The following is a 24,589-nucleotide window of genomic DNA, read 5'->3' on the forward strand; positions in this document are numbered from 1 at the left end:
CAAGTCCATTCCTACTTTGTGCCATGGTGCTGTTGGCACCTCAGCTACCACCATAGGCTCTTTGCTCTGCTTGTTCCTGTGTTTCTGGCATGTTTCACATTTACTTATGAGTGTTTCAATGTCTTTGTTCAGTCCGGGCCAGAAAACCGTGTCTCTCGCCCTCCTTTTGCACTTTTCGATGCCAAGATGGCCTTCATGTATCCTGTGCAACATGTCCATTCTCAAAGCCCGTGGAATAACAATCCTGCCCTTTTTCAACAGCAAACCATCCACAGTACTAAGCTCACCTCTAACATGGTAAAATTGTGGACACGAACCAGCTGGCCATCCCTCATCCATGTTCTTCATGACATGCTGTAGCTCAGCATCCTTTGCTGTAACCTCCGCTATTTGTCTTGACTTTGTGTCAGACACAGGCAGTGTAGCCGACACCATGTTCACGTGACACTGTATGTCTTCGTCTGTTTCACTCACACTGTCGCCTGTAGTTGCTCTGGATAGGGCATCAGCAAGGACTAGGTGTTTACCTGGAGTATATATCAGTTCAAAATCATACCTTTGCAACTTCATCATTAACCGCTGAATCCGTGGAGACATTTCATTCAGATTCTTTTTGATGATGGCGACCAGCGGTCGATGATCAGTTTCGACTGTGAAAGACGGCAGGCCGTACACATAGCTATGAAACCGCTCCAAACCATACGCCAGTCCCAAACATTCTTTTTCGATCTGAGCGTATCGGCATTCAGTTTTTGTCATAGCCCGAGATGCATAGGCTACCGGTTTCCAGTGCTCACCCTCAGCCTGGAGTAGAACGGCACCAATACCATCTTTGGAAGCATCTGTAGACACTTTTATCCTCTTCGTGTGGTCATAAAATGACAACACAGGTGCTGTGCTCAGTGTGTCCTTGAGTTTTTTCCACTCATGCTCATGTTTCTCTGTCCATTTAAACTCACAGTCCCTGTGCAGAAGCTCTCGTATGCATGATGTCTTTGCTGTCAGATTGGGAATGAATTTACCTATGAAATTCACCATTCCCATGATGCGTAGCACCCCTGTCTTGTCTGTGGGCCTTGGCATGTTCTGTATTGCATGTATTTTGTCTTTATCTGGTTGGACACCACGTGCAGACAGCTTGTCTCCCAGGAAGAGGATCTCTTGAACGCCAAACTCACATTTACTCTTGTTGAGTTTCAGTCCGTACTTTTGTATGCGTTCCATAACTCTGTTCAGCCTCTCGTTGTGCTCTTGGGCTGTGGAACCCCATATGATGATGTCATCAATGTAGACTCGAACTCCATCCAAGCCCTCGATGATCTGCTCCATCGCTCTGTGAAATATTTCAGGTGCTGACTTGATTCCAAAAGGCAGTCTGAGAAAGCAGTGTCTGCCGAAGGGCGTATTAAAGGTACAGTACTTGGTGCTGCTTTCATCCAGTTTCAGCTGCCAGAAGCCTTGTGAGGCGTCAAGCTTTGTGAAGTAGTTGGCACCTGACATTTCACTGATGATCTCTTCACGTGTAGGTATTTGATAATGTTCACGCTTTATGCTCTCATTTAAGTCTTTAGGGTCCATACATATTCTCAACTCACCATTCTTTTTCTTTGTGATGACCAATGAGTTGACCCAGTCTGTAGGCTCATTAACCTTTTTGATCACTCCTAGCGTGATCATTCTGTCGAGTTCCTTCTTTAGGCAGTCTTTCAGTGGCGCTGGAACTCTGCGTGCTGCATGCACAACTGGATGGGCTCCGTCTTTCAACTGTATTTTATATGTGAAGGGCAAAACACCAAAACCCTGGAAAACGTCTGAAAAGTTCTGAACAATTGTGTCCATAGAGTCATTTGTTGGGTTTATGGTTGGGATGATTCGATACACTCTTTTCACAAGCCCCAGTTCTTCACAGGCTCTGTCACCAAGAAGTGATTCACGTCCCTCATTCACAACAAAGAAGAATAGGTGGTGCACTTTTCCTTTAGCTGTGACACTCAACCTGCATGTGCCCAAACATTTGATTGGCCGCCCATTGTAGTCTTTCAGTCCAGATTCTTTTCTTTTTATTTGTGGCTTATTTTTCATTGCCTTCACATCACACATGCTTATGAGATTTGCTTTCGCACCAGTGTCCAATCTCATGGTGACTACAGTCCCATTTATCATTAGAGGAGCTATCCACTTATCTTCTGTAGTGACATCATTTACATTGTCTGGCTTATTTATTTGTTCACTTTCACAATTCACCATTCCAACAAAGAACGTGTCACTTAGATCAGGCTCGTCTATCAAGTTTACAGTTTTTTCTTTTTTCCACTCTTTCCGTTTGGAGAAGCATTGTTTAGCAAAATGATTCTTGCCTTGGCAAGTGGAGCATTGCTTACCAAACGCTGGACACTGTCTAGGCTTGTGCTGTGAGCCGCAGCGCTTGCAGTTTATCATCACGTCCTCCTGCTGTGCAGGCCGGGTCTGTGTGCGCCGTCTCCGCTGATACGACACTGCTCCAACCGCTGCCGCGCTGTCGCTCTGCGCCGAGGCGACTGCAGACATCTCGCTGAACGTCCTCACGTGCCTTTGGGACAGCTCACTGGCCTGGCAGATCTTAATGGCTCCTGCCAGCGTCAGCTCCATCTCCCGTAGTAGCCTCTCTCTGACCTTTTTATCTTCCACGCCGAATACAATCTGGTCCCGGACCATGGAGTCCTTCAGCATTTCGAAGTTGCAGGACTGCGCCTTTAGCCGCAAGTCCGTCAGGAAGCTATCGAAGGGCTCATGCTGCAGCTGTGTACGAGACCGAAACACGTACCTCTCGTACGTCTCGTTCTTCTTCGGAGAACAGTGAGTATCAAACTTACTAAGCACTACATCCAACTTTTCATTATCTTCAGGACTGTCAAACACGAAGGTGTTAAATACTTCTATGGCCTGTGGCCCTGCTATCGTTAGCAGCAGCGCTACCTTTCTTGCTTCTGGCTTCGCCTCGAGTCCCGTAGCCGAAACATACAGGTGAAACCGCTGTTTGAAGGTGCGCCAGTTCTCGTCGACATTCCCCGTCAGTTTCAAACTTTCCGGTGGTTTTAAATCCATGTCGCCCATTCGAGTTTACTCCTGGTACCATGTCATGTTCGTGTTCCAAGGATGAGGCCGTGTTGTTAGCAAGTAACTTAGTTTAATGTCTCACGTTAAACAACAACATACATGTGGCTTCATGCAGTCTTGCTCTACCTCGTTATATGGTACGGTAAGCTGACTACTAACCCGTACTGCCGCCTAGCGGTCAAACATGTAATAACATCTAATCATAACACAAAGTGTCACAGGTTGGACTTGAACCCAGGCCGCTGCAGTTAGCGCTATGTCTTCATGTCATACACTCTACCAGATCAGCTCTCAACACTCCTTTCTGTCCCCTGAAAACACTTCCTGTTGTGTTGTCAGTGTGTAGGCAGCTTTACATGTGTTTTCTAAATTGTAGTGCTTTAAGCTTTCAAGGCCACCGTAGGAACATCCTCAGTCTAATATCAGATTATTCTCTTGTTTCTTTTCTCAGAAGTCACAGCTTCACAATATTTATCATCAGTCACTGTCAGATATGGAGCTGACGTCACTTTGTCCTGTGAGAACGTGAGAGATGATCAGGATGGATGTGACAACACAACCTGGATCTACAGGAATTATTGGACCAATGAAACAACAACACTGATTGAACATGGGAAGATCCACAAAAATGCTGGAGATAAGTCAGACAGCCTGAGAGTCACAGAGAACTGTTCTCTGGTTATAGAGAAGGTCTCAGTAGATGATGGTGGTCTGTATGCCTGCAGACAGTTTAAAACATCAGGACGACCACAAGCTGACGATTCTCAGGTTCTTCTAAATGTTGTCTTCAGTGAGTATTTACATCCAACTGTGTTATAAACATCTCAGTCATTCTGATTATTACAGTGATGAAGCTAATTTCTCTCTCAATGTCTCCGTCTTCACAGTGGAAGAAGAGAAGGACGATGAGAACGTGACGTTAACCTGTTATTTTGTAACGTTTGGAGGGTGTCCAGACTCAGTGAGGTGGTTGTATCAGGGTGAAGCTCTGGGTGAAGATCACAGTGGCTTGTTGACATCACAGTCTTACTGTAAGGCCACTGTGAGGTTTCAGAAATCTCATCACATTTATGGATCAAGCTCTAACTCGCTGTCATGTGAAGTCACTGCTGATTTAACCAAACAGCCGATGACCTTCTTCTTCAACCTCTCACCTGAGAAGTCAGGTAAGAACCTGTTTGTTTACCAGCTTCAGGTGTTTTCTCTGTTCTCCTTCTCTGAAGGAAGTCGCTGATATTAAGTTATATTTACCTTGTATGTTTCAAAATCACCCATTTGCACATCGTGTCAGTCCACATGTCATTATGTGGGTCAGAGTGGGTTCAAACCTGCACCTGTCAGGACTGTTTGGACTTTAGACATTAGGAGGGAAGACACTGGGTAAGAACAGCTTTAAAATCAGTGCAACAACAGTCAGAGCAGCAGCCGTACTGTTTTCAGTGTGTCTTCTCATCTCATTCTTGGGGACACAACATCTCAGTGTAAAAAAGAAACACAGGAGATTATTTGTGAGAAAGTAAATGTGGTTGGTGAAACAATTAGAGAACAGATGAAGTTAAAGCAACATTGCGGAGTTTCAGCTCAGTGCTTCCACCATCTGGTTGAGAAGCGCTATCGTCTGGGGGGGAAAAACGAAACTTAACGAAAACGAAACTTATCAGCGAGCTTATCCAGCGTTTATTCCCATTAATAAACGACAGTATTTCCCACATGTTTGCAAGGAGACTGTGAGGCGGGTGGAGGAGGGGGGAGTGGCGGCGGCGGCGGTGACGACGACGACCAGAGGGGAACAGTAAGTTTCGCTTTTACCCACCACGTCTCTCCCTCGACGCAGAGGGGAGGAGGGGAGAGGGGGAGGAGGGGGGGCAGTGATTCGTACCCGTGCAGGTAAGTTACATCGTGCAGTTTCAGCCGACGCGACCCGGCTCAGGCTGCAGCGGCAGCACCATTCATCCTATTAACCATTTTTCTACCATTGCAATGAGTCTGGAAACATTATTTTAAGGCCGAAAAACTCCGCAATGTTACTTTAAGAGAAGATAAGGCGATAAGGCAAAAAAACAAAAGAAAAATTGGTCTATAATGAAACCGCGGCAAATGATGCAAGAGTTTCCTCTGACCAGTTGTCTTCAGAATTCGATTTAAAATACTCCTTTTGGTCTACAAAGCACTTTTCTCCTTCCAGTATTTTGCTCACCTGGGCAGAAATGCCCCATGTTGCATATTTATTAAGGCTAAATGGGCATCACACGTTGCTTAGCACATTAGAAAAACAAAGTACTCAGTGTGCACCGTTAGTAGATCAGCATGCTCATTATTTTAGATTATTCTCTTGTTTCTTTTTGAGAGGTCACAGCTTTAAATGATTTGTCATTAGTCACTGTCAGAGAGGGAGCTGACGTCACTTTGTCCTGTGAGAACGTGAGAGATGATCAGGATGGATGTGACAACACCACCTGGATCTTCTGGGAATATTGGAACATATTAACAAGAACTCTGAGTGAACATGGGAAGATCCACGAAGACGCTGGAGATAAGTCAGACAGACTGAGAGTCACAGACAACTGTTCTCTGGTGATAGAGAACGTCTCAGTGTCTGATGCTGGTGTGTACGAGTGCAGACAGCTTGACACATCAGGACGACCACAAGCTGACGATTCTCTGGTTCTTCTAAATGTTGTCCTCAGTGAGTATTTACATCCAACTGTGTTAGAAACATCTCAGTCATTCTGATTATTACAGTGATGAAGCTCATTTCTCTCTCAATGTCTCCGTCTTCACAGTGGAAGAAGAGAAGGACGATGAGAACGTGACGTTAACCTGCTCTGTTTGGACGTATGGACCGTGTCCACTCTCAGTGAGGTGGTTGTATCAGGGTGAAGCTGTGGGTGAAGATCACAGTGAGGTGTCGACATCACAGTCTGACTGTGAGGCCACTGTGAGGTTTCAGAAATCTCATCACATTTATGGACCAAGCTCTAACTCGCTGTCATGTGAGGTCACTGATGATTTAACCAAACAGCCGATGACCTTCTTCTTTGGACTGTCACCTGAGAAGTCAGGTAAGAACCTGTTGAGCTCATCAGCATTTACCAGCTTCAGGTGTTTTCTCTGTCCTCCTTCTCTGTAGGAAGTGGCTGATATTAAGTTATATTTACCTAGTGTGTTTTCATGTCACCCATTTGCACATGTCATGGTGTGGGTCAGAGTGAGGCTTTCCGGGTCTGTGTAGAATGGTTACACCCTGCCTTTCCGAAAATAGACTTCCATTCTTCGTAATAGCGGGGTTTCCCATTTTTTTCTAAAGACCCCACTATTCCGAAAAAGCTACCCCCCCCCCCCCCCACACTCTGAATGGACAGACGGACACCATCAGAAAGGAAACGGAGGCTGCGAATTGATCCTTTTTTCCTTTTTGGGGTCAAACGGATCATGTGCATAATTAACTTCAAAACAAGCAAATACTGGCCGCACATCCCACAACGCTGGATAGGTTTGGTTCCACGGGCAGTGCGTCCAGGCTGTCAGAAGCCACTTGTCTCTTAGTGCTAATGCACCAACACCATGAAAAGCTGCCACATGAACTACAGTTCATTCAGAACAGTGTCAATACGCACCTGGGCTTTCACACACATTAATTTCTGGGTTGTGTGAAATGTTAAAAATAACAAACCAGGGGTGATCCTAGGGTTATAGTTTTAGGGGTGTTGAGCCCTTAAATGCTGCAATATGTAATAACGCCGCATTGTGTAATACATGTTCACGTCATTATGTAATAACGCTGCATTTTGTAATAAAAATCTTCAACACAATATGTAATAAACTTTGCCGCATTTTGTAATAAGTTGTTACATTTTGCATCAGTTATTACAAACTGCGGGTGTTGCACTTTTTGGTAACACTTTATAATGAGTACACACTATTAAGCATTAGTTAAGCATTAATAAATATTGAATTCATCATTTATAACACATGAATACTCATTAGTATGTAGTTAGTAAACATAGTTATAAATGTTTTACTCATCATTGATAAGCACAGTAGTTATGGATTAGTAAACACTGAATTCATCATTTATAAAGCATGTTTCTGACGTAAATACTCATTAGTAAGTGGTTTACAATCACAGTTGTAAATGTTTTACTCTTCATTAATAAGCTCATCTATATAAATGATGGATTCAGCATTCCCAAGCGCTCTTACGCGTTCAGTATGAATGGTTAGTGAGTGTTAGTAAATGTTTTATAAAAACTTACAAATTTCATTTCCAATGGATGACTTATAAACAGTTATTAATGCAGGAATTCATGAATTCAGGCAGTTACAAAGCACTTACTACTTGTTAATTAAGTATTTTGTGTGAGCTCATCTAAAGTGGTCACTATCTATGCCTTATAGAGCATTTACAAATGAGATATTAAGACTCACAAGGAGAGACACAACACGATATGGTTCATATTGCATTGTATTTATTGCAACTTGGGAATATTATAAGAGTCTGGTAAAAACAAAACTGATCAACCAGCGCATCCAGCGTTTACCATTTGTATTTATAAACGAGTCTGTGGCGGCCGCGACTCTCTCCCTCTCGCGCACACACGGGCAGATGGACAGGTCGTGTTCGTGTTGTGACGGTAACATGCTAATGCTAGCTAATGTGTTCAAATTGCTATCCGCCCCCCATGGGGGGGGGGTTCCTAGTAGTGAAATGGCACCCGGGTACCGCCCAAGCCGAGCGAGTACTCGGATATCGGCTTCAGCCCTATAAACAATACGGCATCTACACTGATATCAGTTCACTCCGAACCATAGACTGTATAAAGCTCCGAACATGCAGCCATGACCCCGGCCCGAAGCAGTCTTTTGCCCCCTGGTTTGGGTTGCACGCGCACCGGCGGTCGCTGGACGTGTACGTCGACGAGCCCTACACGTCATCAACGTCACGACGCCTGGACGACGCTGGGAGGCGGCAACGCTGCAGCCGGTGCAGCCCCCATGGTGCAGCCTGGTGCAGCACGGGAATGGAGAGTTGGAGACGGAGAACTCTGCCCAGAATGGACGAGTCCGGCGGACGCGGGCTCAGAAGAAAGCCGGTGTGGAGATGGATATCGAAGTCGGCGGCCGTCAGCGGCACTAGCGGTGAGTATGTGTTTGTTTTGTTTGCTGCCACACATGGTCCATGGATGATAGCTAACGTTAGCTTGTCTGCAGCTGAAGGCTTTAGCTCTCGCTCCCTGACGTACTACCGCGACATGTAAACACACATTTCAGGACCGCTGACTTGTATCATCAGAGCAGCCTCCTTTCATATTTAATAGAGGGGGGACAATACCTGACTCTCATCTGTCAGAATGTGCCTGCTGTAAAGGATAATCATAGCTGAAAATCACAGGTTATTACGTCTGTTCTGATTTTACAAGCCAATGTGTGACTGTGTGTGTGACTTAAGTTAAATATCCATTTTTATCCCCCCTCTTTTCTTTATTTTTAAACTGTTGCTAACTTTACTTTTTTGTTCTCTAAATTGCAGTCCAAAATCTGGATCAGGCTGTTTCCCGGTACAAGAAAATTCTCTGGCCGTTTGGTCTGCTGCTTTCAAGCGTGTTGGGATGGACTGGAACACTGCTCCAACCGCAGCTGCCCCCAGCAAATATAAGGAACTGACTTAATTTTTTGATACAGAAAAATAGGCTATAGAAGGATTTTTTTCAAAGAATTATTTGCTGAACTTAAAGCAGAAGTAAGTGATATATTTGTGTTAATATAAGTCTTAAATAGTTATATCTTCCGACAGCAATCACTTACATAGAGTGTTTGGACTGAAACACGGGTCTGTCAGTCACTCTGCTCTGCTCTGAGCCCAGGAGAAAACATTTATCGTATCCTACAGTTTTTATCCAATGAGGAGAGAGAACGGCATGCAGGGCTGTGTGTGCAGCCAAGGAACGCCGTGAATGTGGTGACGTAGGGACGAGGACTGTTATGGTGCGTTCAAGGAAACTCGTATTTTTCCGACCGTGAAGTGGTACCAGTTCAATCTGGTACGAGTTCACCGGTCAGAAGTTACGAGTGGCCGTTATAGTGACTTTCACAGGTAAAACAGGTCGGAAAAACACGAGTGGGTTGCCTGGAACGCTACAAAGTCGTAAGTTGTGACTTGAAGCTGTAATTTACGATTTCAAAAGCCTGCCTGGAACGCAGCATTAGCGAAAACGACCGGACCACTTACTTCTGCTTTAAACTTCTGTGATCCACTGTTGGCGTTTTTATTCTGCCATGCTTACCATTGTTTTACATCAACAGAACAGTTACAATATGTTGGGAAGTTGCAATAAATACAATGCAATATGAACTATCCCTTTGTGTTGTGTCTCTCCTTGGTCTGTTAAGATAACCAAGACTTTTATGAGTCTTGAGGCATTGCAGCCTTAATATCTCATTTGTAAATGCTCTATAAGGCATAGATAGTGCCCACTTTAGATGAGCTCACACAAAATACTTAATTAACAAGTAGTAAGTGCTTTGTAACTGCCTGTATTCATGAATTCCTGCATTAATAACTGTTTATAAGTCATCCATTGGAAATGAAATTTGTGAGTTTTTATAAAACATTTACTAACACTCACTAACCATGCATACTGGACGTGTAAGAGCGCTTGGGAATGCTGAATCCATCATTTATATAGATGAGCTTATTAATGAAGAGTAAAACATTTACAACTGTGAGTATTTACGTCAGAAACATGCTTTATAAATGATGAATTCAGTGTTTACTAATCCATAACTACTGTGCTTATCAATGATGAGTAAAACATTTATAACTATGTTTACTAACTACATACTAATGAGTATTCATGTGTTATAAATGATGAATTCAATATTTATTAATGCTTAACTAATGCTTAATAGTGTGTACTCATTATAAAGTGTTACCCACTTTTTTTATGAAGAAAATGTAATAATTTGGTGCATTATGTAATAAACCACCAAAATGTATGTCTTAATTAGAAAAAACATTAGGACCATCAGAGCAACACTGACTTTAAACATAGCAGCATGAATCATAAATAATTAATTTCTAAAACCAGTAGGATGGTCAAATCTAAATAAAATATAACTTTATTCATTATAATGGGCTACATCCCCTGTGTACCGCTTTCATTCTCATTCAAGCTTTTTTCTCTCCTCCTTTTCTCACACAAGGAGAGCAGGGCATCAAACATAACACCAAAGTTAATGTGCTTAACGTCAACCAACGATGCCCCTTGCACTCCACGTTCCAACATACTGATACACACACAATTCCACAGGCAGGAACAAGAGGAACAATCATACTACACAAATCAATTGGGAGTCCATGGTCCAGTCCATGTAGATATTCCTATAGGCTACTCGTGCCACACATTGGCGGGTTTTGGTGGTTTATTACAAAATGCACCAAATTAATACATTTTCTTCATAAAAAAGTGCAACAACCGCAATTTGTAATAACTGATGCAAAATTTAACAACTTATTACAAAATGCTGCAAAGTTCATTAAATATTGCATTGAAGATTTTTTTTATACAAAATGTGGTAGATTATTACAAAATGCAAATTATCGATTACTTCATTAATCATTAGTTGGTTGACCTTGTCGATCAATTAAAGATTAATTGATAAGATTTTCCTGAGAACCTAAATCTCCCTCAGTATAGGGTCTATTCATTAGATTCACATGACGTCACTGTGTTTCTGCGCCGCCATATTTGTGTCCGAATCAAGGCAATCTGGGCACAGATCACAGCGTCACGTTACCGGAACAGGTGGAGTAGTAGGAGGAAATCAGCAAGAGACCGAAAATTGACGTTATTTGAAAGATGCCAGGATTATATTGTGCTGTTGACTGTGATAGCAGTCGCCAAAAAAAACCCCGGACTGCAGTTTTATTCCATCCCAAAAGACATAAGTTATAGGCGGAATAAATTGACTGCAGGCATCTATCAGTGGCAGCGTGGGCTGTGACAAGTCTCACAAAAAGAGGGGATTCACTTTTTTTTTTAACAACATGGATATATTGAATTCTGCATTTTGATTACTTTCTTATTAATTACTCACTGATTCTGCATTTAGGGTCTTTTATATCTGTATAACAGACCGTTGCTAAGTAAAACGGGCCGTTGCTAGGGACGCCGCTCTGATCAGCGGAGCAGGGCAGAAGAACTATGAAGGATTTTTACCTTGTGTTTCATTTTTACCAGCTTCAGACTAATTGTGATGTTAGAGAAATGACTTGTAGCTTGTTAGAAGGAGAGTGGAGGCTCTCTGCCTCCCTCACCGCTGCTGGAACCAAACCTGCGATCAGAGCGGACGGGCCAGCGCAGTGTCACAGCTGTGACCAGCTGTGTCTGTGCCACCGCGAGTCCGTGACACAAACGTGTCCCGTATCGTCATCTCTTATGACAGACAGGACGACATAAATGCGCACATCGTAACATTTACATGATAATTCATCAATCTACTGATTGATTATCAAAAGCTCGTTGAAAACAACTACACACGAGTCGACCGAGAGGAGGGTGAGGAGCAAACAGCGGAGAAGTGACCGGACTAAGGACTTTGATCAACATTACGTCTCAAATTAATTAATTAATTCATAAACTGTGTAATAAGTGGGATAATATAGAGTTTGTTTGTTGTTATAGAGATATAAACCCAGACAGGATGTATGAAACCCTGTCATTTTGTCAAGAAACTGTCATTTCCATCCTGCGGTTTGCATGCTGTCATATGAGGAGACCTGTCAAATCGGACACAAATATGGCGGCGGTCCCTTCGACGTGACGTCACTGCAACCCATGAATAACACAAAAAGCTCAACATTGCTTATACAGGGTTCTACATTTGTTAGTTTACTTTAAGTTGACTTCTAATGTGACCCAGAATGGGTCATACATGGAGATATTTTAACTAAAAAAAAAAAAAATCAACAGACAAGCAGTAACTTGTTCTAGGTACACTATGACCAACACAATATTTGGTACATAGCCTATATGTGAATTGGTTTTTCCTGCCACTACACTATTGTAATAAATGTGGGTTTTACCTTTGGCAACACACAAACCTTTAGCAAATCAGGCCCTACAACAGCAGCTTTAAAACCTCATCAGTGACCACAGTCATACATTATTATTCAGCAGTAGCTAATGTATGAGAGTCAGGTACACAAAGTGTTTTCTCAACAGCTCCTTGGCTTTTTTCATTTGTCCAGGTGAGGAGGAAACCAGGGCAACAGAAATCAGCTTTGAAGCAGGTGAGAGCCAAAGCAACAGTTTGAGACTCAATGGTGTGATGTCCCAGTTTCTGTTTGTCCCTCTCTAAAGTCAGAAACACTGATCATGTGACACTTTTGTTTCCAGTGGACTGGTTGTTAATTACTGTGGCTGTGGGTGCAACAGTGTCCATCACCATCTTCATCATCGCCATGATGAGAGAGAGCATCTCCAGAGCTGCGGGTGAGACCATAAACAGATACAACACGAGGAGTTTGGACGTGCCTGGATTTTCACAGTAGAGACTTAAGTCGACTCTTTGCTTTGTCTTGTTAGGGAACACAACAGCAGCGGATGAAGATGAGGTGAGTCTTTCCCCCTGAGGGATAAAATGACCTCACAATGTGTAAAGCAACATTGTGTGATGTTTGTTCTCAGCTCATTTCGAAAAATTCGACTGATGATGAAATGTGAGGACTGTCCACTGATCCTGCTCAGAGGGTCCAGGACTTCAGAGGATGGATATCGTGTTACCGAGCCTAAGGGCGCCTATACTGGATTAATAACAAAATAATAAAAGGACACGAATGACCGTTTTCAACGGGATGTGTCTTACTTTTATTCCCTCTTCACATGTACACATCCAGTCAACTTCCGGTCTCCCCTTTACAATAAAACTCTACACATCCTGTGTGATGAACAATACCTGACAAAGCTCTACTGAGAGCTGCCATAACAAAAATCGGTTACAGTAGTTTTAAAACACAGGAACAGTGTCGCTTTGTTTTCTCTTGCAAACTGTTTTATTTGCAAGTTGTCAATAAGTGTAGAAAATAAACAAAACTGACTTTCACTCGCATAACACACCTGCCTCCACTTCTATGGTTAAGTATTCTTTGGCGGTGTCTGCCTGATGGCACCACAACTCCCCCATGTGGTGAGAAGTTTAACCAAACAGAAAGAAAAGATTTATCCATGTGTTTCACAAAACGTACGGCCCCAAAAAAACGGTGCACACCAAATTTCCCGCAAAGTTCGACATTCATCAATCTGAACGCCCTCTCCCTGATGAATGTGGTAATGTCACTCAAGTCCCTCTCCTTGGCCGTGTTACGTGTCCCCATGTCGTAAAGGGGGCAGGACGAGGCCTCTAAAGCAGGAATATATAGAGGCATGCCATTTAAATTACGTTTTCAGACGGCAGATTTATCAACGCCACGCCAGTTTTACACTGCTGATATTCACACCAGGATCGACACCAGATCGTATGCAACTTTGATAAATGGGGGCCAATGAGTATACTGTATGTTGAATGTGTGACAGTGGACACCTGAAGGACAGGTAAGTCAACTCAGAGTTGTGTTGTGTTTCTCAGGTGCGAGACGATGAAGATGATGGTGGCGTGACCTCTGAGAACCTCTGAGGGATCCGCAGACCCCCCCCCCCCCCCCCCCCCCCCCCCCCGCCTCCATCAGACTCCAATGATCAGCCAAACATGAACGTCCCCTCAGAGACGAGTCCATCCAAGCTGATCTCCACAGAAAAAAGATCCAAACGCAACTTCTTGCTTCAGCTGCTACAATGGTGCTCCTGTGTAAGGAGGAACTGAAACTATGTTATTCAGCTTTTGATACATATAGATAAACACAAATGAAATAAAAGTATAAATAATCTTATTTCTCATTCATATTCATACTCTGTTTTTAGGGTGACTTTTTAACATCTGTCTAGGGACTACAGATGAGAAATAGCCTCTTGGCTAAATCTGGCACATTTACAGTAATGTTATTAATGTGCACTGTCCCTGTTTTCAAATAAACTTATTATTAAATACATGTCTTGCCTATACAAATACATACTTGTGCTTATATTGTGACGACCATCTCCAGGCAGGCCTCTCTGCAGGAGCCTGATGGGTGGAGTCTGGTGTCAGTGATTCATTTTACCTGATGTGGCTGCAGTATATATGGTTGACAGTATATCTTTAGCTTGATTTCCTTTGCAGTTAAGAAAAATAAACTACTTAATGAGTTTCAAACTTGTGTCTGGTCGTCCCTCCTTTTTCCTGCATTGTGATGGCTCAATGCTTGTCTTCTCAAAATGTGAAGATACGTCCCTATTTATGTGGGAATTAAGAAGAAAATACAGTACATGGGCATATGGAAAAGATACAGTATATGCTGCTTTAACAAACATGCATCCATAGATTGAATATTCATTTGTGCATAATTCAACATATTCTTAAAACCCCAGTACTATGTAACTTATTTGGCTTTTTTTATTGGCAAAAATCAAACATGTCTTTCATAAATACGTATTTCACTGAAGTCGAATCACACCCGCATACAAATGAAAGCTTTCTGGTTCCTTAGAATGAGTTGTTACAAGTCGTTACAAATACATAAGTAACCAAGGCGGCCATGTTGCATCGCCATTTTTTACGTTGAGTGGCAGCGTGACCGTAGGTAACCACGGAAACTGAGCGGAGCTGTGGGCTCGGCCTGTTAAAACTGTCACCACTGTGTAGTGTGAGGAAGGACGGAGGCACTGGTGTTGCATTCAGGTGCAGTCAGGCAGACGGCCGTCGGCAAACCAACCGGATGTCATTTTACTAAAACAATACCACATCACCATGACAACATGTTGTCAGGCCTGTATTGTTTTGCCTCGTGCTGGCGGACCACTTGTTTACATAGACGCTTGTTTATCCTGTTACATGCAGCGTCTGTTGTCTGTCTGACGTCTGCCCCATTTCACCTGAATGCAACATCAAGAATACGTTCAGATATGCAACTGCACTGCTAGATGGGGGCAATTCCTACATATTATACCTTTAATTATCATCTTAACCTTTAACAGCGCCTGCTGAACGACGAACCCGACAGCACTAGTAAATACCGGACCTTGTTTGTAATGGCAACGATAATAAACATGTCACCGCTCTTTTCCCTTTGCTCGTAATCTCCACTTCCAGGTCCAAAAGTTCAGATACGGAAAAACACACAAGAATCGCGTCGGAACATGTGAAGCTAATATTAGCGGTGTTACCTAAGTTTGCTACGGCTCATGCTACTAGGTGCTAGCTAATGTCAGGTAGCGTTAAATTTTTTTTTTTAGTCATTGAAGAGTGTTAACTTACCTCATCAGCTTCAGCTAGTAAAATAAAAATGGAATCAAGAGGCTCAGACCAGGAAACAGATTTGCGGACAGGACAACGACAGCCTGTGTTGTTGAACGTGGAGGACGGAGCGGCGACAGACAGGAAGTGACGTGTCATGATGATGATGATGATGATGATGTCGCTCCATAGCCTGTGGTTGATTTTATGTAATGTAATCCTGCCAAGTAATTCCCGTTATTATCAAATATACAGGTAATGTGACTACATGTTTTTGTCCCGTAATGTAACGGATTACAGTTACCTTTTTTTTGTATTCTGATTACAAAACGCTGTTACATGTAATCCATTACTCCCCAAGCTTGAACGTAGATGGTTAACTAAATAAAGTGAGGTTGACATAGCAATCCATTTGTTTTGTTTTTGTTATTTTAACTTTAAGTTTATTAATACAGTTTAGTTAAATAGCGGTGTCTCTCATGTGAAATGCCGATTTTACGTCGCACTAAGAATGATGTGTTGTCTACTGTTTCATATTAAACTCCAAACTTACCTTAATGAAATGTAAAGACCATGAAGAAATGTAATGCGATACGAATACAGATTCACGTTAAGAATTAAGTTAAGAAATATTTTGAACACAAAAAACCATAAGACACACACTAAATATGTGTTAGGCCTATAACTTTCACCTGGGCACCCACACTCAATTAAATTAGGATACTTTAAACCGAATATGAACTCTGGTGACACGGAGGCATTGTGACCAAATATGAATGGATGTTTAACTTGCGGTTACATGCTGCTATTCCGACATGCCGCTATTTCGACATTGACTTTTAATTGTCGGAATAGCGGCATTAACATTATTTTTCAAACATTCCGCTTTTCCGACATTGATTGATTAGGCTACGTTATAGTCAGACGTGTCCTTCTGATTTTTTTTTTTCCATCTGAGACACTGTTTCTCATACACAAATACATAGGCCTATTAGAGAAGAAAAAACAAACCCTCCAAGTTTAAAAACACACCGGCAGCAGCGCTGCTCACTTTGTTGTCACTTTGCTCCACAGAGCACATGGCTAATTAATATGCACGTGCTGACCATATATGGTTGTGTCTAGACGTTCCGGGGGCGGAAATATGAGGTGTGCTCACGTGCGCACCATTCTTGGGTCCAGTTTGATTTATCAAAGAGAAATTGCGGAGAGTTGTGCACGCACAGTTTGATAGATCTGAAAAAGGTGTAAATATTTTGGGTGTCTTTTCGCCGTAGGCCTAAGCAAAACATTTAGTAGCAGCAGTTTTACACTGCTTACTTACAGTTTTGATAAATGAGGCCCCAGGCCCTAAGCCCAGAGCCCAGACGCTCATAGATGCAGCTTCTCCGCGGCTCATCCGCGGCGCTGTCCGTGGTGCTGAAGGTCACAGGTTAACTTGACAAACAAACTGCAGCATAGTTCTGTTTGTTTATCATGTGTCAGTTCTGTTTGCGACTTGATAGTTGAGTTGTTGAGTTTAAGAACATCACTCCCTCATCAAACCGGTGATAGGCATGCTGAAAAGAAAAGAGAGAGAGAGACGCGCCTGGGTATCGCAGCTGTAAAAAAAAAAAAAAAAAAAAAAAAGGATGACATGTCGGACTAGCGATACCAAAAAGTGTCGGAATAGCGGCATGTCTAGATAGAGGGATGTCGTAATAGCGGGATGTCTAAATAGAGACATGTCGGAATAGCGGGATGTCGGAATAGCGGGCGGACCCCTTAACTTGCCAAGAAAAAAAAACAATAGTGTACTGGTCAGTTTTACTCACAAATCAGTCAGTTCCCACCTGCAGCAGGAGAAGATGATGGCGAGTCGTCTCAAGGTGAAAGGTGAAGAGCAGGTGAGTCTGGCAGCTACAACAGGTTCCTGGTCCCCTGTGAACATTTACAACTTCCTTAGTCTCCTCAAATTAATTCATTCATTCATTCACTTCTCATGGTGAGTCTTGTGAGTGTGGGGTGATGGTAAATGGTAAATTGGCTCATGCTGAAAATAACAGCAGCATTTTTTTCACTAAACAATGTTTTAAAAAGCGGTGTGAATTTTCTAAAGTCACTTTTAAGGACATAATATGTTACCTTGGAAATATATTTAACTGTTAAATCTAAACATTAAGTGTTACACCTAAATGCTAAATGTTAAAACTAAATCTGTACCTAAATCTAAATGTTAATTAAATCTAAATGTTAAACATAGGCTAAATCTTTCAGTTGAAACTAAATATTTAACTAATATGCTAATTCACGCTGCTGGTAACCAGAAGTACCAAAATAAAAGCTCGAAGAGGTCAAATAACTAATTAAAACCAATTTAGCATGGGAACATTAACGTTAACAAATACTCGCAACACACATTAGCTGCTACTGTAAGTGGGTTAATACTAAACACAGAAAAAAACAGACTCACAGTGAAACTAAATAAAAGGACAAAGGTTAAAAAGATAATATTAAAAGGACATAATATGTTTCCATGGAAATATATTTAACTGTTGAACCTAAATATTAAATGTTACACCTAAATGCTAAATGTTAAAACTAAATCTATATCTAAATGCAAAATCTAAATGTTAAATATTAAATATAAATGTTACATACATACTTTCGGGTGAAACAAAATATTTAGCTAATATGCTAATTCACGCTGCTGGTGACCAGAAGTACCAAAATAAAAGCTCGAAGGGGTCAAATAACGAATTAAAACCAACTTAGCATGACGAAGCTGGGAACAACAAATAGGCTACTTGCAACACACATTAGCTGCTACTGTAAGTGAGTTAATATGAATTCAGAAAAGAAAAATCTGACTCACAGTGAAACTAAATAAAAGGACAAAGGTTAAAAAAGATAACATTAAAATGTACCTGATGAATAAAATCAGGCTCCACAGCTCTGCAGCTGAAACAACACGAAACAAACCCCATTAGACAACAGATGCTAGGAGGTAATTAGCCACAGATTAGCCGCGAGCTAACGGCTAACGACGCTAGCAAAGTTAGCTACAAAGCGATTGCCATAGAAATCCACTCCACACGGATTTAAACCACCGAACATCATCACAGAACATGAGTTAGAGTTGTCAGCAGCGTTTCTCCACAGGTACAGTGAATAAAACTCACTTTTATCCATAAAAAAAACTTACTTATTTTAGCGTAGCTCGTTCAACATCAACATACTGTAACCTATGACGGTTTATTTACCGGTATCTTCGCTGTAACTGACGGTACACGGGGTTTCCCCACGAAGTCTGCAGGGACGCCCGTCTCCCGTCGTCGGTATGGCGTTCAAGTCCACAGCAGAAAATAAGAAATCTCCACACTAACTACAATTAAAACAATAAAACAAGACGGCTAATAACAGAACATTCAACGTTGTTGTTTGAAACAATAGTTAACAAATTAACCTTAAATGTGTTATTTTATTTAATTGTTTAAGATTCAATTATACTGTCATTATTATTTATATGAATTTCACCATCAAACGTTACCCATGTTGATCTGGAATCTGTCTGTCTCTTTGGATTTGTCTTTTTTTTTTTTTTCATAATTTCTGTTTACAAAGATAGCTGTTATTATTCATATTATCATGTTTATTCCCCTCCCTTTTATGAAAGAATGTGACTTTTCATTATCCACAGAATGAAGATAAATTTAATTCATGGGAGATGTGGCAAATATCTTGATTATTTGAGCTGTATAACAATGAGGTTGTTATTCATTGTTACTGTGATATGTTCAGTCTCTATTTTACTATTATTTTAAAAGGTAAAAAAAAAAAAAAAAAAAAGAAGTAAACAAACCTGAATTTCAGTCAACTTTATTAAAGATTGTGTGATATGTGGTGTCTTGGCCTGTGGTGTGTAGTTTGTTCCACCAGATGGAGACAGTGAGTCATGTCCTGGAAGCTATTGAGCTAAAATGCTAATATTTAGGCCATAGAGCCTATAAAAATTAATAAAAATTCTGATCAGACCGAAATGCGGAGTAGGCTACTATGATCCAACACTCATTTTAAGTCAATTGATCACATGACCTGGACTAAAATGCTAATATTTAGACTACACAGCCTAAAAAAAAAATAATAAAAACCGCTACAACTTCTATAGTGGATGGGTTATAGAAAGGTTTTTAGGCTACAGCCCAGTGTCAGGAGGTGTAACCGGCATTTTTTTCTTAAATATCTGATTATGTAGCCTATAGGAAAATAAATCTGTGAAATAAATGTGATTCACTTTTACAATGCAACGTTATGTTTCCTGACAAAGTTTACACAATTTTTCACATTATTTAGAAGAAGCCTTTTGTTTTTAGGATCAGTCCTGCTCAGTGTTGCTAAAATCCATTAAAATAGAAACACAGCAAAGAAAAAAAAATCGATTTTAATTTCAATTTCAGAGTCAGATCAACAGGTTGATTAGTCTATTAATGAATGATTACATGCACTTATAAACCACGACAGTGTTCACTTACTGTAAGACACATTAAAAGAGATGGAAGATTATATTTGTTTTAGCTGTATAACCCTTTTTTATACAGTCTATGTTCAAAACCATGGATGTATGTTCAAAACAAACAACTTTTACTTTGAAATCAAGCTGTTTCCGGCTCTCCACTTCCGTGTTTAGAAGTTTGATAAAGGTAAAGGACACCGTTTTGATATATATTTAATTAATATATTTATATACATGTGCCCATGCTTTGTTGAACACAACACGTAGTCATTAAATACGTAGTTTAAACCGGGAACGCGTTATTAAAAGCATTATTTAGCCACCAGCTAACAACATAGACAACAGACGTTAAAGGATCATAGGGCAGGATTTGTGAGAAAATACCGGAAAATACCCATGCGTTTTACGTTTTTTAAATAATAATGGGTGAGGAAGCGTTCAAAACCAAAAAGAACGAGCCCATCCGCGTATCTCTCCATTGCCCTGAACGGGGTCTGTGCTGCAAAATGCGCTGCAATTCAGGGGGTGAATTTCGCGCGCTGGCCGGCGGACCTGACGTCAGCGCGTCCACGACTGCCTTCGAATGGATCAATGGAATGGTACATGAAGAGGGCAACCGCGGCAGAGCCATTGATATAGTAACACTGTGGCGACACTCCCCGTTATATCAATCGCTCTGAACCACGGTGGATCCAAATTACTGTTACTGCCAGCAAACGACCCAGCACAACTGAAAGCCCTGTTAACCCCCCCCCCCCCCCTCCCCGCCGCCACTCTCTCTCCCCCTCCCTTCACACACGCACACAGCAGCAGGCAGGTCACTAACTTACACACCCTCTCCCTCATCACTACTGTCTTATTATTAGCCGTTAGCCGCAGCTAGCGGCTAAAAGCCGACGTTATAACTTTAACAACGTTATCAGGCAGGTGGACAAACGTCCTCTTTTGCCCGGACACGTCCACTTTTCACGTCCTGGCCGGCGTGTCCGCGACGCGTCCGTTTTTTTTTTTTTTTATGAAATCATGAATATGTCCGGTGTTGATTGGTTTTCATGGGACCGCGGACCCTGACAGATGCGGTCCGACACCCGGACCCGGCGCGTTAATTCTCGGTACCGGCCTGTAGGAGTAGGAGCCCATACAGATCCATGCAGAGGAGCTCAGAGGAACAGACACGCAGCCTCCTGCTGCAGCACAGTGAAGGTGTGTGTGTGTGTGTGTGTGTGTGTGTGTGTGTGTGTGTGTGTGTGTCTGTCTGTCTGTGAGAGCGAGAACCTACAGTAAAATACCCCCCCTCCCTCCCCAGATAGGAAAGACTGTAAAGAGTAAAGTAAACAGTGAAAAGTCTGTGCGCGCTCCCGTGCAGGTGGCTTCGCTGGTTGCTGTAGTTACGCGCAGCGGCCGTCGCGTCACTGGCCGTTCTCATTAATCCTGCCCTATGATCCTTTAACCACAATCATCCAAAACGTTAAATTCTCCAGAATCCACCCTAAACGTTAACTACAATCAGTCTAAAGTTGTTGTTGGTTTTTTTTTTAGAAACTTTATTAAGTCAGCATGGTACAATACAATTCGCCAGGGGGTTTCAATACAGACATTACAATGCAGAGACATACAAAAACATTGTAAAGTGTACATAACTTCAAAGTCTTTATAGCTTTCATGTTGATGGATTTTTTAATAGACTTAATGTATTGTTTGGCCTCATTTTCAAAAATAAGAAAAAGTGGTTTTTGATTAGTGTAACGACATTTATGAATGTGCCATTTGGCTAATTGTATAATAAGATTGATGATATAGTATTGTTTTTCTTTAGAAGATGGATTGTCAGTGAAGCCAAACAATACATGTTCAAAGCTGCAGGGAAAAAAAGAGGTTCAATCGAAAAACAAATCAGGTTACAAATATCTTCCCATAATTTAGTTGAGAAAGGGCAAGACCAAAATAAATGAAAAACATCTTCAGGGTGTCCTACACAGAAAGAGCAGTTTAAACAGTTTAAAGTCGTATTTTCATTTTACATTTCCTGTCCTTCGGCTTTGTCTAACCATCCGTGGAGCTTTTATTGTGAAGTCGGGCTCTCTGAACCGGAAGTTCCTGTCCTCTGACCCAGATGCAGTTTCCGTCGCTGCTGGAGCAACAGCCGTGAATTTAGAGCCTTTTCTTTTTCCTTTTTTTCTTTTTAAATGCACATTGGAAGGAAAACTACGACGGTGTTTGTGTGTTTTGGTGTTTGTTCTTTCTAAACCGACTCACACAGACACACAAGACACACACAGACGGACACACACAGAGAACCGGAGTGAAGCGGGGACGCTCGGTGAGTTCAGCCGGAGAACAGCGCTCATATCCGGGCTGAAGCTGCAGCCTGGTCCGGTGTCAGATGTCCGCGGCACCAGCGGCTGTAAACAACTCGGCTCGGCTCGGTTCACTACCAAACACTGTGTTGACTTTGTTTGATATTAGTTGGTTTTTTACATGTATGTTGTTTAGCAGGGCCGGCTGTAGCCTGCATGGGGCCCTAATAACGTGATATCTCATATTGGGGCACCACGTTACTGCCAAAATACTGATTATTGGTCATTTACACAGCCAATACCAGTGGTGTAGTCTAGTTTGTTGTAGTGGCTATACTGATTTTTACACTGTTCATACCTGTTAGTTAGTATGAGATAATAACACAACGTTACCACACAGAGTTGTTTTAGAGGGAAATACATGTAAAACCACTGATGCACGTTGCCTTCAGGGACAGTTTTTCATCAACAGTCTCTGTATTTACCTCTAAAACAACTCTGTGTGGTAACGTTGTGTTATTATCTCATAGCGTGGTGAATGTGCAGGTCACAACTTGTCCACCGGAGCGTTGTGGAGTTGTTGGATTGTGTATTTGATGAGTTTGATGAGGGAAACCAAGAAATCCCATAATGAGCCTCCGTAGCGTAGCTCTGAGCAGCTCACGGCTCTGCTCCGCCGTTCTAAAAACAGCTTGCACCGACAATTAAAGGTAACGAACCTACTGCTATGACTGTAGGGATTATGGCAATGGGCCAATTTCACAAAATGTTGAACTATCCCTTTAAGTGTATTGAAAATGTTACATAGCTGATTTGGCTGGAATGCACCTTTAGTGGCTGGTATAGGTGTAAATGATGAGAAAGCACATTAAAACTCTGAATATAATTTGGATATTCACCATAATTAGAAGCCTGACAGCCTTCGACCATAAGGATTAATTGTCCTTCATGCTGTTCCTTCTTCTCTCTCTCTCTGCCAGATGTGACAGCCGCCGCCGGCCGGTCACCATGAGCAACAGCCACCCTCTGCGGCCTCTGGCCTCGGTGTCGGAGATCGACCACGTCCACCTGCTGTCGGAGCAGCTGGGCGCGCTGGTGCTGGGGGAGGAGTACAGTGATGTCACCTTCGTGGTGGAGGGGAAACGCTTCCCGGCGCACCGCGTCATCCTGGCCGCACGCTGCCACTACTTCAGGTACACGGAGGGAAGAGAGACACCGAGACCTTAAAGGGACAACCAGGAGTTTTGTTAAAGCGAAGTGTTTCCACACTACATTTATGAGCCTCCGCACCGTGAAATTCTTTGACCGGTGCAAGACAGACTCATGTTTTCATTCATCAAGAATTAAAGTCAGAGGTTGGAAGACGATCACATACCGTCGTAGTTCCCACCATAAACGGAGATTCATACGGCGGCGTTATTCTCATGACTCGCCACGAAACCGAATGTAAAGAAACGCTGGTCGGCTCGCCCAGCATTTCCACCACCACTAATAATAACAAAATAACCATAGAGACAAAACCATAGATTTATCTAAAATGGACCATTAACAAGTGGTACCGGAGATTCATCCACATTAATATGAGACTTTTTTATTGTCGCGGAATTTTTCGTTCTGCTGATGGAGAAACTCCTCGTTGTCCCTTTAAAAAAGCTACTCAAGGGGTGTCGCGTGGCGTAGTGGTTAGAGCGGGCGCCCCATGTATAGAGGCACAGTCCTCGCTGCCGTCGGCCCTGGTTCGAGTCCCGCGTCGGACGCCATTTGCTGCATGTCATTCCCCCTCTCTCTGCCTCCCCGTTTCCTGTCTGTCTCAACTGTGCTATCCATAAAGTCCTAAATGCCCAAAAAACTATACTTAAAAAAAAAAAAACTACTCAAACTGATAATTATATTATCAAAATAGTTGATGATTAATTTAATAATCGATTATTGTTGGATTAATCAATGAATTGTTGCAGCTCTAGTACTGAATTTTAGGTCTTCATTAAATGTGAAGCCATAATCATTACAATTACAAGGAATTAAACAAAGATGTGGAATGTTTCGTTCTGTGTGTAATGGATCTATAATGTGTTAGTCTCACATATTGAGTTGTATTACCCCCCCCCCCCCAGGGCGCTGCTGTACGGGGGCATGAAGGAGTCTCAGCCCCAGGCCGAGGTGAGTCTGGAGGAGACCCGGTGCGAGGCCTTCTCCATGCTGCTCAGCTACCTGTACACGGGGCGGGCCAGCCTGAGCTCAGCGCGCGAGGAGGTGCTGCTGGACTTCCTGGGGCTGGCGCACCGCTACGGGCTGCAGCCGCTGGAGGACTCCACCTCCGACTTCCTGCGCACCG

General features: G+C 42.3%; 1 protein-coding gene across 1 annotated transcript in view; it reads left to right on the top strand.

Annotated features, from left to right (window-relative positions):
• The first annotated feature begins 22,091 nt into the window (after positions 1-22,091).
• The window catches only part of btbd9 (BTB (POZ) domain containing 9), a 12,417-nt gene continuing 9,919 nt past the window's right edge, over positions 22,092-24,589 (top strand). Inside the window, exons 1-3 of the mRNA XM_084000823.1 lie at positions 22,092-22,277; positions 23,235-23,447; positions 24,369-24,589. The exon at positions 24,369-24,589 is cut by the window's right edge and continues 143 nt beyond it. Of these exons, the coding sequence (XP_083856949.1) occupies positions 23,263-23,447; positions 24,369-24,589 (406 nt within the window). The 5' untranslated portion in view covers positions 22,092-22,277; positions 23,235-23,262. The remainder of the gene's footprint in view (positions 22,278-23,234; positions 23,448-24,368) is intronic.

The sequence above is a fragment of the Trachurus trachurus genome (genome assembly GCF_905171665.1).
Source record: "Trachurus trachurus genome assembly, chromosome: 24".
In the NCBI taxonomy this organism is placed as follows: Eukaryota; Metazoa; Chordata; class Actinopteri; order Carangiformes; family Carangidae; genus Trachurus; species Trachurus trachurus.